This window comes from Puma concolor, chromosome E4 (genome assembly GCF_028749965.1).
Source record: "Puma concolor isolate L17-30 chromosome E4, mPumCon1.1.hap2, whole genome shotgun sequence".
In the NCBI taxonomy this organism is placed as follows: Eukaryota; Metazoa; Chordata; class Mammalia; order Carnivora; family Felidae; genus Puma; species Puma concolor.
The window spans coordinates 68,330,445-68,343,202 of record NC_141683.1 but is presented as its reverse complement, the minus strand read 5'-3'; the positions used below and the strand labels follow the sequence as shown (position 1 = coordinate 68,343,202).

The window sequence follows — 12,758 nt, the reverse complement described above, 5'->3', positions numbered from 1 at the left end:
TCACATCCCAGGACACGAAGCTTTCGGTCTCGCAGCTCGGGAGGGCAGAGGCAGGGCAAGCCCGGAGCCTCCTTCCCAGCGCCCCGCACCACACCCCCCACACCACACCCCCGGGCACCTGCTGCCCACATCCCTGCAGACACGTGTGCAGGGGGAGGTCCCGCAGCCCCTCCTGCTTCTGTCAACACGTCAATCGTTCCGGGCTCCCCACCCTGCCGCCCGGCCCCCTGCCTGTGTCCTGCTGGCCTCACGGGGGCTCCACCCTTTCCTCCTTGCCCTATTTGGACGCTCCGGCCCCCTTGGGGACCTGGAAAATTCCAGGCGCTGACAGCCAGAATGCCACAGAGGGAAAAGGGGGGGGGTCTCCCTGAGGGTCCGGCTTCCAGAAAAGCAGGAAAATTCTGCGCGGGCAGCGGTAAGAGAAGCGGGTGTCACGGCACCAAAGCAGATCCGAGAGGTGGGAGACCGGCGGGAGCCACGGGCCACACGGGAGGCAGTGAGGGGGGTACGCCAGGCCGGCCGGGCACCGGGCGGATGCTCAGAAGCCAGCCTGCTGACGGACGTTACCCTGCCTGCTGTTTACCTGGAGGACAGAGCTTTGCACCTGACCACACCGGCTGCACTTCCCAATCACCTGCTAGAAAGTACCTGCCCTGCCCCCAACCGTGCGCACTAAACAAACAGGATGGGGGCCCAAACCTAACCCGGCGACTTCCGACTTTGTTTCGTCAACAGGTCTTCTGGAGACACACCTCTGACAGATTCCCTGTCTTGCCAGGAAGGCAAAGCCAAGGAAACTGAGGGGATGCTTTGAATGTCACCTGCGACACTGGCCGCGAGCAGCTGTTAGAACGCAACTGTGGCCTTAAAACAGTCAAAGTATCCTTTCTGCAAAGGGAAGAAGTGGACCCTGAAAACAGATCTAATACAGTGTTACAGGGACACGCGGAGTCCCAGTGTCTGATACGGTGTCACAGGGACAAAGTGGGGACACTCAGAGTACCAGTGACAGCCCCCCTCCAGAGAAATGCCTGTGCCAGCAGAGGGAACTGGGGGGGTGGGGCACGGAACAGGGTGGGGTATGGAGGGGAGAAGGGGGGCATGGGGAGAGGGAAGGGGTAAGGGGGGGTTGGGAGGAGGGGTACAGAGCAGATCTGCCAACAGCCTTTGCGGGTTACCATGAAATGACGACGCAGCGTGCCTCACGGCGCCCCACCCAACCCAGGCTGAGTGGGGTCCCCACCGCCGGGACAGGGGAGCCTCCTGAGCCCCACCCAGCAGTGGCCACAGGCCGCAGCCCCCCAAGGGGCACCCGCCGTGGGCACGTGTCAGGGGAGGGTCTAGGAGACCTAAAATCCTCTCTGTGTGCGACGGACCCGCGCTCGGAGTGACCTGCCGCGTCAGGAGGAAACGCGTCCCAGTGACGTGATTTCGCGGCGGTGGGCAGGCAGGGGCCGGCCGACCCACCTCTCCCGCTGTGTCGCCTGGGCCCCTCTTACAGTCGTGGAAACTGAGGCCCGGGGAGGGGGACGTACCCGACGTCCTGCAACCACCGCATTTCATCAATTCTAAGAGGCCCTCCTCTTTCACCACCTCCGAAACCGCGCCTCCTCCGCTCCCAGCCGCTCCCAGCTTCACAGGATTTCTCCCCACGGGCCCCAAACGTTAGCAACAAGGAAACTTGGAACCGGAGGAGTTGAAGGCGCAAGGCCACCGTCGTTCCTCTGCTTTGCGCTCAAAGACCCGGAAGAGCCTCCTTCCAGCTGTGCTAGTGTTAGACACTCAGAGCGGTCGTCCCCGCCCAAAGCGAGGGGAAAGTGGCCTGTGCAGGCCGTGTGGGCCACCTGCGTGCCCGGCCCCCACACGAGGCTCCGCCTCGAACCCAGAAGCATCTAGGGACCCATCTCGGCGTCAGGCATTCCGGCTCCTTTCCTCCTCGCTGGCCAAGCGCAGAGGCAAAGCCAGCCGAGGAAAGACAGGCAGACACGCGCGCCCACCCGCTAACACACCCACGCACACTCACGCGCACACCCGCTGTACTCACTGTAGGCGGAAGATGGCAGTCAGCCAGGGACAGCATCCCTGGGAACAGAGAGATCAGGGATCAGCTTTGAGCATCTCTGTCCCCGGGAGGCGGATAGAATCACCTCCTCTGACGGTCACCAACCATCTAACCCCCCGTTATATAAAAGCAGCGCTTTTGTCCCAAATCCAGCAAAGGCTACGGCTTGTCCCCAAGGCGACAGAGTCCACCAGCCCCCAGTCCTCTGGGACATGCACCCTGTGCCTGGAATGCTCGTAAAAACCTCTCAGGTTTTGACAGTTTGCTCCAGGGCCGAGGCCTGAACTTGAACCGAGAGCCGGTGAGAGCTCAGAGCGGTTCTGGAACTGTTCTGCTGGATCGCCCGCAGTGCTGACCGAGACGCAGGACGGACACAAGGAAACAAGCCTCACGGATGGGACAGGCCCCCCCCCCCCCCCCCAGGTGGGACTCTGGAGGGAAGAGGGTCTGTCGGCTGACTGTCCATCGCGTCTCTTGATCGTAACCCCTCCGCCCCCAAAGCTGGGCTGGACCCCGGCCCGCTGGGCACCTCCTCAGGGTCAGGTGCCGGGGAACCCGGCTGGGGCGCCCACCTCTGACTCGCCGCCAGCAGGCACGTCAGCAATGAACCGTCACACAGATCCCTGCGTGTGATCAGAGCCGAGCGCTGGGACCACAGGGGACTCGGGAGCCCCTGCCTCAGAGTTAACCCCGTGTCACCCCCTGGGCCTCCCCGCTGCATCCTCCCTGCGGTCCGTCCCAACTCCAGGGGGCTCACCACCAGCACCTGCCACTCGGGAAGCGGGGGGCCAAGTCGGCCCCCGAACCGGTACCCGGCTGCCCTGCCCCGCCCCCACCACGGCCACAGCCACGCCTGTCCGGTCGATACCAACCAGCTCGCTCTCAAAATCTTGTTGCCCAAAAGAGGACGACGATGACAGTCTCTGGAACCTGGAGTCGCTGGGAACACAAAAGGGAAAAATGCCAGGAAATCCTTTTTCGAAGTCTGAAAACCTCCGTCTGGTATTCCGCCATCCTTTAGGGCCCGGGACCGAAGCTGCGGCCTTCCTCCAAGTCTGGGACAAGATCTAACTCAGCCCGTGAAACACACCCACCAGGGCGGCGGCCGCACCTGGGCGTGCAAGACGCAAAACCCCGCATTACGTGGGCCGGGTGACAAGGGGTCAGGGCACTGGCAGGCCGTCCCCGCGCCCCGGACCCTGGGGCCTCGGCTCCGGGCCCACCCAAGGAGACTTCAGGCTGTTGACGTTTGCGATACGTCTCCCGGCACGTCAGATTAACCTCGTTTTATCAAATTGACACCACCACTGGCTGCAAGGGACATAATAATCTTATGAACCGATGAGAAAGACTGAAGTGTGACCGCCATTGATGGTAAGCTGCACCCCACTTTCAGGGACAAGAAAAATGGGAGCACGGGCATCTGAATGCTGGGGGGGGCTCCCCTCTCCTGCCCTGTGTGCGGGGGGTTGGTTGCGGTGTGTGAATTATGTTCATTTTCACTTCCAGTTTTCTAGAACCGATTCCAAAACCTCACTCGCAGGGGCAGAAGACAGGAAGAACCTTGACTTTCAAAGCCTTCACAGGCAGCTCTCTCATTTGACCTTTCGGGTGCCCTGCGGGGGACAGGGGACAGGAGGAGAAAAACCCCAGAAGGTGGGGACTTGACCCCCGCCTTGCAGCCAGGGAGGAAGCGGGGCCTCCTGGGGTTCACAGGCTCAGTACCTTTCCAGTGCACGGCCCCTCCTGGGACTCGGGGTGCCACAAACACATCATGTCCCCAGAGTCCCCCCAAAACTGTCTAAGGCTCCCAAGAAGCCCTCGGGGCAAGGTGAACACCCTCGGGCTTTCGCAAACGCCAGGACCCAGGAGGCAGGAGGCGGCAGGGAGCTTTCGCAGCGACGTGGCCCGTGCCTCGCACAGAGACCACAGTCCAACGCCTGTGCAGCGAGGGTGGAGGTCGGCCGGGGGAAGCCGAGCGGCCCGGTGGGGGGAGCCTGGCCACAGGGGTGTCTCCCCCCACTGCTTCCTGTCCTGCATCTGACACCAGGTCCCAGGCCGTGTGACAGCCAGCGGGGGCTGGAGACGCCAGGGTGCGGACCTAGAGTACGGTCCCCCCTTGAGGAGTCGTGAGCAGCCAGCGGAGCCCAGGTGACGTCCAGCCAAGGGGGTCCCTGCTGCACCAGACTCACCCGACGCTGGCTGAGTGAGGGCCACCAGCCCACGCTGACCCTGAGCGGGGACAGGAGCAGCTCCCCGGGGGCTCGCCTCGCCCCCAGCCCCCAGCTAAATCATGTCAGAGAAGGGACACATTCAGGGTGAGGAAGAAGAGTGGCATCCCTCTCAGCTGATAACGAAAGCCCCGAGTGTGTAAAGCAACTAGACTTCCTCCAACAAGGTTCACGGCCACGACCACGGCCAGGCCACGGCCACGGCCAGGCCACGGCCGTGGGAGAGGCCCCTGTGGTGAGGAGAGACGGCTTCTGACCCAGGCCTGGCGGACGGATGTGCTCAGTGAAGACAACGTAGTGTCAGCATCACGTGTGGGCCCCCAGCCCCGTCCCAGTGACTCACACACACACACACACACACACACACACACACTCACGCTCTTGAGGTGATATGTCCTGGTTACCTGTCTGCTTCTGACACCAGGGCGATACGGCCATAATCCCAGAATCTCCTTCTTATGATGGAAAACACCAAGATCAAACACTGACAGGAGAAAAGAAACCAAGTAAAGTGACTTCTCATTAGAGACGCCCGCCTTAGGGGCAAAGCCCACCAGCCTGAACCCAGCGGGGCTACAAGGGCCCAGAGAGGGCACCGAGCCGCCCAAGGCCACACAGCTCAACCATCCGACGCTTTGCCCACCGTCTTCACGAGCGCCTGTCGCCGATGCCAGGGCACAGAGGCCATGAGCCCAGCCCTGAGCTGGCCCCGGCGCCCTCCTCACCACGAGCATCGGCCCCGCTCTTCGCTCTCAGGGCAGCAACAGCCAGGACCCCCACCCCCCCGACCCTGCGCTGATCAGCACTCAGTGCTCCTGAGCAGGAAGGCGAGACCAGGCCTCACAGCCGCCCAGGACCCGCTTCCTTCCTCTTACACAGAACTGCACTTAATTACAGAGCGAGGAAGCAGAGCTCCCCCAGGCTGAGCCGGGTGCTCCCCCAGGCAAGCCCTGAGGATGCCAGCATGGAGCCTGGAGGGGGGACAGTGCCCACCGAGGAGCCTGGACTCTGGCAGCTCGGTCTCCACAGCCTGGGGCCCTCAGCAGATCGCTCTAAACCCCGTCCAGCTGTAAAATCTGTAAGCTCCACACCACCTCCTCTGCGTTCACCTTGGCCGTCCTCAGACCCGGTCTTGCCTGGACAGACCCCCTCCCTTCAAGGGTCAGGGAGGGTGACACAGAGCCGTTTTCAATTCGCCTACCCCTGCCAGCCTCGGTCACAAACCAGGCTTTTATTTTTATTTTATTTTATTTTATTTTATTTTATTTTATTTTATTTTATTTTATTTTATTTCATTTCATTCTATTTTATTTCATTTTATTTTTTATTTTCATTTTATTTTCATTTTATTTTATTTACTTATTTTTTTAGGAACTAAGCTTTTTTTTTTTTAAGGTTTATTTATTTATTTTGAGAGAGAGACAGAGAGAGCAACCAGGGGAGGGGGCAGAGAGAGAGAGAGAGAGAGAGAGAGAGAGAATCCCAAACAGGCTCCCCAATGTGGGGCCCAAACCCACGAACTCAGAGATCATGACCTGAGCCGAAATCAGGAGTCAGATGCTTAACCGACTGGGCCACTCAGGCGCCCAGAACTGACCTTTTAAACGTGGTTTTGTCTCCCTAAAGGGAATCCAGAGGCCAGAACCCCACAGGGGCCGCGTCCCTTTCGGGACCGTCTCCAGGTGGGCGGGGAAGCTGGTGACTATTCCCGGAGGCAGGTGAGTCACGTCTCAGGACAAAGCTGAAGGCGGTCCGGCAAGCGCTCCCCACCCCGCCGCCCCCTCTGCTGCCTTCTTGGGGTGTGTGTCTCATGCACCCATGTTCTCCTGGCCACTCTGGCTCACGTGTGCACCCATCACGTCCCCTGATAAACACCCAGCTCCCCTCGCCAGCGCCCCTGCAGCCGTGTCCACCCTCACTCTCCAGCGTCCCTTCTCGTTACTCCCACCAGCCCTCAGCGTCACCAGTGCACCCTCGGGCCCCCCACCCCTGTCACCCGAGGCTGGTGTTCTCAACCTACACGTGGACTCCAAGAAACGGGTTGTCTGGCACCTAAAAGCCCTTCTCATAAATGTTTTTAAAGTTTATTTATTTGAGAGAGAGAGAGAGAGAGAGAGGGAGAGACAGCGCACGAGCCAGGGAGGAACAGAGAGAAAGGGAGACAGAATCCCAGGCAGGCTCCTCCCCATCAGCACAGAGCCCACTGTGGGGCTCGAACCCACGAACCGTGAGATCAGGACCTGAGCCAAGATCAGGCGTCGGACGGTTGACCGACTGAACCCCCTGGGTGCCCCACAGAGCCCTTTCTCGTGAAAGCGACGTGAGTGGCAGGTGGGTTCCCATGCCAGCCTCTAAGGTGCCACTGTGAGGCAAATCCTGGGGCAACAGGGCGGATCTGAGTCCTGGGGACACCCCCTCCCCGGCACGAGCTACTCACATTTATACCCTCAGCGGGAGGTATGGCCACCCCACAGGCAGGAACACAAGAAGGGGCCCCGTGGTCCCCGGGAATCCCACCCAACCACCCGCGGGGGAGAACAGCATACTGCAAACCGGGGGACCCCCTGGGAACAGGCAGGTCTGGGCCACTGAAGGCCGCGAAGGTGGGCCTTTCCCCAGCTGTGTCCTCTGCTCCGTGACTGATCCCCTAAAAGGCCCAGGACCCAGCGGGGGACAGGAGGTGACATTTCTAAGCTGGGAGGTGCGGCCACTCTATTCCAGCCCATGCCTCTGGTCCCTGTGGACTGACCCCTTCCACGGGCCTCACCACACAACAGGCTGACTCTGTGACCAGAGGGACAGCTGCGTGTTCTCCACCCGCAGAGCGAGGCTCCCCGGGGTACAGCAGGCGAGGGGCACGCATGTGTGAACTCGGGCACGCCTGATCCCATACCTGAGTTTTCCAGAAGGCCCGGAAAGAGAGGGGGGGACACGATTCAGGAGGGGACTCACCAGGAAGCAACTGACGTCTATGAGCAGGACGGTGGGGACGCCCCCGAAGGTGACCCCCTGGAGCACGGTGCTGTTTTTGGCCGTGTTGTAGCAGTACGAGTCATTGGGCTGGTCCCCGATGCCCAGCCGCTCACGCACGGACACCGCCTTGGACCGCCACAGCTCCAGGATCAGGGAGTTGTTCATCGTGCCCCTCCTCCCTGGAGAGCAAACCGGGCAGATGGTCAGGGCCAGGGGTCCCCGGAGGGTCCCCCACCCGCGCTGGCAGGGCCCGACGTGGGCACTGGGGCTGCTGGGCGTTGGGAGCCAGCAGCAAGCAATCAGGGAGAGGCGGGCACCGGGCCCCGCGTGCCTGGCAGAGCCCAGGAGAATAGCCCCATTGTGGGAACAGTCCCAAGGGTCAGATGGCCCGGTGGACAGCTCATCAGGACACAGCAGGGAAGGGGGGGAGGGGAGACAGGGGCCTGCCTCCTAAGAGGTGCCTGAGCTCCTGCCAGGAAAGTCCTCCCCGGGGAGCCCCTGGGGGCTCGGGGGACAGTCAGGGGACAGAAACGAGGGAGATAAAGGTGGGAAAGACGAAAACGCAGGAAGAAACAAATCAGGAGGAAGGGACGTCCATCCAAATACGCATACACATGTCAGCTCCAGGAAGGCCCTGAAGGGGCAGCCAGAAAGGGGAACCCCCCCCCCCCACCTCCCCAGTCTAACAGGAAGGCCTGGCCTTTTCAAAGCAAATACGACTCCAGGTTACTCCAGGCTGCTCGTAGACCTTTCCTTTCTGAGGCTTCTGGGAGCCCCAGGAAGCTAGGAAACCACCAGTGTCTGTCCCTGTCATCCAAGGCCCCTGAAGGCCCCCGAATTAGCGCCCCCTCACACCGTCTGTGGCTGGAGAGCCGGGAGCGATAACTCAGCAACCCTTCCTCAAGCTCCGACTCGTCTGTCAGGGGACTTCTGCGAGGTCTGCTCTCTCTAACCTGCCACGGGGACAAAAATCTTGGGGACCAGAAGAAAAGGGACGGAGATATCTGGACTACCTGGCGATGCGGCTGGGGTGGTGACTGCCACTTCGACCCCCGGGACGGGCTGGCTGGGGACAATGTCACACACACAGGATGGACTGCAGGAAGCGGGTAGAGGCAGCTGCAAGGGCATGGGAGGATGACCCAGGAGCCTGAGTCACTGTCTCACCCCTTATGAGAGGTTTGGCAATGGCCGGCCGGTGTGACGCCAGAGCCACGGAGCTGGTGGCCCTCGACAGACTCACAAAGACTACCTCTGGGAGGCAGATCTTGGTTTCCCTGCTCTAAGGGTCGCCCAGCGGCACCACCCCCGACAGAGCGCCCGGCCTGACACTGAGGCCAGCGCCTGCCCCCCCCCCCCCCCACCCAAAACCCCTGTCCTGCCTCACACATACCAGACGCCCAGGGAAGGAAGGACTGCGGGCGAGTCCCTGGGCGAGGTCCTCAGCCAGTGCCGGCAGAGACAGGAACAGTCCCGGCCGCCTCCCAAGCTGCCTCAGGCCTGCCACTCACTTCCTGCTGGGCTCTCCCGACCCCAGGACCGGGCCGCACGGCCTTTCCAGGCCTCCCTGAAGGAACGCAGAGTCACCAGGAGCTGCCTTTTCCGCTTTGGCTCACGCCCGCCCCAAGCCTCTGAACTCAGGGCCTCACATGCAGCCTTTGGTGTTTCCACACTGCTTCCCCCGCCCAGCTCCCCCCCCCCCAATCCCCCACCACCACCCAAACTGGTTCTGGGTGCTCCTCTGTGCTGCCTGCCCCTCTCTCCTCCTCCAGCATCAGCAGCCTGACCTCTGGCTCGAGGCCCCGCTGGGCCCAGGGAAGGTCCACTCCACAGAAGCATGGGTGGCTGTGGGCCCCCGGTAAGGGCCTCCCCAAGGGCAGCTGCTACCCGAGGGTCAGAATCAGGAAAAGGGACACAACAGAACAGGGAAGGCTTGAAAGGTAAAGCGGAAAGGAAAAATCACGCCCATAAAATGCTCACAGAGGGAGCACTGTCCCTGGAAAGGAGTGGCTACTGGGGGTGGGCGGCCCTGGCCGATGCCGCTTGAGGCTGAGCAGAGCAGAGGTCCCCTGGGAGGAAGCCCCCCGAGGCTCGTCTTCCTTGTACCTCCTTCCACCCTGGGCACACCTCTGGGTCCCTTCCCTCCTGCCAAACTGGCTCCCTGGCTGGTTTTACACAGTCCGATAAGAACTGGCCAGGTCGGCCAGCAAGGACTGCCAGCCTGGTCGGGGGGGCCTCCGGGCTCCCCAGAGCCAGCCCCCTTCTGGGGGAGGGCACAGCTTTGGAGGGTGGTGGTCTCTCTCAGACCTTTCGGCTCGATCGTGGACTGTCCCTGCGCTGGACACACATGGCGTCCAAACTCTGCTGAAAGGTCGCGCTCCCTCCAGGGCCAGCTCCCCTGCACTTTCCCCAACAGGACGCTGGGGACACAGCCAGCACAGGGCAGCCTCGCGGGCTGGGGAGGAGGCCCTCCTTCATGGATGTGCAGTCCTCCCTGTGTGCATAGACAGACCTATGTGAGTGCCTAGCACGTATCTATGCCTTCCAGAGGGTTCCCACCACCAACGTGAGGGCAGGAAAGCCACAGTCACTGTGGAGGCCCCGCAGCCCCTGGAGCAGCAGGTGACTCGGGTCCCCAGCTCGAAGTTCAGCCCAGGTGCACCCCAGAGCCTGGCCGTGGCCGTTGGGAGGGAGGGCTGGGTCCGGCAGCTGGTCTCCCACTTGCCACAGTGCTAACCCACGGCCCACGTGTGTCCAGCAAGGACCGGCCCACACAGCACACCTGACCACCTCCCCCTTCCTTCCGGATACGCCAGAACGTAGCACCAGGTGCGTGAGCATCATCAGTTCTTACAAAAAGGCCCCACACAAATTCAGGGTATTTTTATCATCGCAGATCTTCCGGTTTTGTTACAATAACAAGACCACAAACAGCCCGGGTCCCTCCACCACGGGAGGGGCGGACTTGGAGCTCCCAGACGCAGAAGAAAGTTGTGAAGGAAACACAATGGGGGGCGGGGGGGGGGGGTACACAGGAACCTGGACAGCTGTCCACCTCCAGAGATGTCAGCCCTGGAGCGTCAAGAAAACGGCCCAGCCTTTGGCTACAGTGGGAGGCAGCGCGCCCAGCAGATACCTGAGCAGCCCTGGAGTTTGGGCTCAGACAGCGGCTTACACGCTCAGTGCCTTGACTTCCATCCCTGTGAAACAGGGCGGTGGTATTTCTCTTAACCCGGGCTGTTGGGAGGCACACGCCTGAGACCGTGTGCATGAAGCACTCAGCCCAGCGCCTGGTCCGTGAGCACCCAAAGGCTCCTGGCTTTTATTTTAAGTCACTCCTCCAGCCAATGGGAACCACAAGGTCAGCACCCGGTCCAGGTTTTTCCCCTGTTAGAGCCCAGGGAACAGCCAGGGAGACCTTTGCCCCAACACTGAACAAAGAGGTGGTGTGAAGAGAGGTTTCTGCTTCTGCTCACGTCCACGTGGAGGCAGAAGCGACTCAGGGCTGTGACAGGTGTCCCGGGAGGGGAGGAGGGAGGAAGACAGTGATGCGGGGCCGGAAGGGAAAGGAGAAACAATACGGGTTGTTTCTCGGGTTCGAGATGATCTGGAGTCTGTCCCCATCCCCCACGGCCTCAGCCCTGTCGGAGCAGGAGCCAGGGCCTCAGAAAGGCGGGTCTCCCTCCCCTGCCCTCTTGTGCCCCGGGCTGCACTGGTGGGCACAGCCCCCTGGCTTAACCGAGAAGCCTGGACAACGCGGGGGTGGCACGCAGGCACTCCTGGGCCTGGAAGGAAGCTCGAGGTCGTCTGGTCAATCACCCCGGGCAAGTCCTGCGCCAGCGGCCGCCCCACCCGGGGCTGGGACGTGCAGGCCGCCCCGGAGTCTCAGGTAGCCCGTCGTCTTATCAGGTCCCCGAACCCGGCGGTTTGGGTTTCCAGGTGGAGATCTCCTCCTCCTCCCCTCCCTGCAAGGCCCCCTCCCCCCACACCCCGGCCTCCCTGGACTCCAGCAGGGCCGCGGGCAGGGGTCACCGAGGGACGGGCCCAGTGGCTCCCACCTGACCCCCCCGGGGGGGGGGGGCGTCCGAGAAGGAAGAGCCACCCCCTCCCCGGCTGCGCTCCTGCTCCCCATCCGGCCGGGTCAGCCCCCCCAGCGAAGGCCCGGGGGGCGGGGCGGTCCAAGACGGCTGCGGGGAAGCTAGAGAAGCACGTCCCCGCCCTGCCCGGAGACGGGGTCCGCGCGGGCCGGGACCCTGGACTCGGCCCGGGGAGGGCTGCGGGCGACCCCGACCCGGCGCCCCTGCCCACCGTACCTGCGGCGCCCGCGCAGCGGCTGCACCTGACCGGCGGGTCCCGCCCCCGAAAAGTTTCAAAGTGAAACTCCGGACGCCTCCCGCACATGCGCACCGCGGGCCCTGTTTTCGGATCCCGCCCCCGCCCCCGCCAGACCGCGCGCCGCCCCGGGACTTACGCCCGGAACCTGACCCCGCCCCTGCGCCCCCGGGGCCACCTCGCGGGGGGAGGGGGCGCAGGTCCAGGGGTCCAGGGTCCCGGGGCGCGGGGGTGGCTGCTCCTGAGGCCCTTCTAGGGGTCCCGCTGGGGAGGGAGACCTGGATGGCGTGTGCCCTTGCAGCCCCGGCCTCCTCCGCCTCCGGGCCTCTGGGGTTGCAGCGATAAAGGCTGTATCTTATCTCCCTACCCATCACTGTGACCCTACCTGAGCCCCGGCCTGTGACTCCCTGCACTGGGCTGGGGTCCGGGTGTCTCCTGCTGCTTCCCTGTGGGGTCTTTTCCGTCCATCTGGCCTCCTCCTTCTCCCCACCCCGCTGCCGCCCCCACTATAGTGTTATTTCCTGGAGTTTGCAGAGGGCCCCTGAGCTCGGCCCCCAGTACGCTCGGCCCCCAGTACGTTCAGCCCCCGTCGACTTAGCCCCTGCGCTCGGCCCCTGCTCTCGGCCCTGGCCCTCTCGGCCCTAGTCCGTTCGGCCCAGTCCACTCACCCCTGCGCTTGGCCCCGGTCCGCTGGGCCCTGGTCCCCTCCGCCCGTCCACTCGCTCCTAAGCTCAGCCCCGGTCCGTTCAGCCCCTGTGCTCCGCCCTGCAAGTGCGTGGACATCTATCCTTCCCTGCTCTTACCTCCGCTGCCCAGAGCCTCACACTTGATCCCCCCCCCCCCAAGGTGATGGGGGTGGGGGGTGTTGGCTGGATGTCTGCCCCCCCCCACCTCCCCAGACTTATCAGACCTCCTCTCACACCCCTCTCCTGCATGTCCCCACTGCTTCCCTGCCTCAGTTAATGTCACCAGCACCTGCCTGGTCTGTGCTGAAGGGTCCAGGGAAATGCCTGGTTCTAAGTTTATCTATTTTGAGAGAGAGAGAGAGAGGGCACATGTGCACAAGACAGGGAGGGGCAGAGAAAGACCAAGAGAGAATCCCAAGCAGGCCCTGCACTGTCAGCGCAGAGCCCCAGGCCGGGCTCAAACTCAAGAACTGT

At 62.7% G+C, this 12,758-nt stretch overlaps 2 protein-coding genes across 5 annotated transcripts in view; one reads left to right on the top strand and one right to left on the bottom strand.

Annotated features, from left to right (window-relative positions):
- The window catches only part of TMEM63A (transmembrane protein 63A), a 28,195-nt gene extending 16,511 nt beyond the window's left edge, over positions 1-11,684 (bottom strand). For 2 of the 4 annotated variants that reach the window (XM_086694312.1, XM_086694313.1), the window contains exons 1-5: positions 11,580-11,684; positions 7,246-7,445; positions 4,698-4,777; positions 2,935-3,001; positions 2,045-2,082 (exon numbers count right to left, since the gene is read on the bottom strand). In XM_086694312.1, coding sequence (XP_086550438.1) covers positions 2,045-2,082; positions 2,935-3,001; positions 4,698-4,777; positions 7,246-7,445; positions 11,580-11,667 — 473 coding nt within the window. In that variant the 5' untranslated portion in view covers positions 11,668-11,684. Of the gene's footprint in view, positions 1-2,044; positions 2,083-2,934; positions 3,002-4,697; positions 4,778-7,245; positions 7,446-8,659; positions 8,921-11,579 lie in introns of those variants that run through there. The other 2 variants (XM_086694315.1, XM_086694314.1) reach the window with 2 other exon arrangements.
- EPHX1 (epoxide hydrolase 1) overlaps positions 1-12,758 on the top strand; it is a 138,341-nt gene that overhangs the window by 45,031 nt on the left and 80,552 nt on the right. The gene's annotated exons all lie outside the window — the stretch shown is intronic.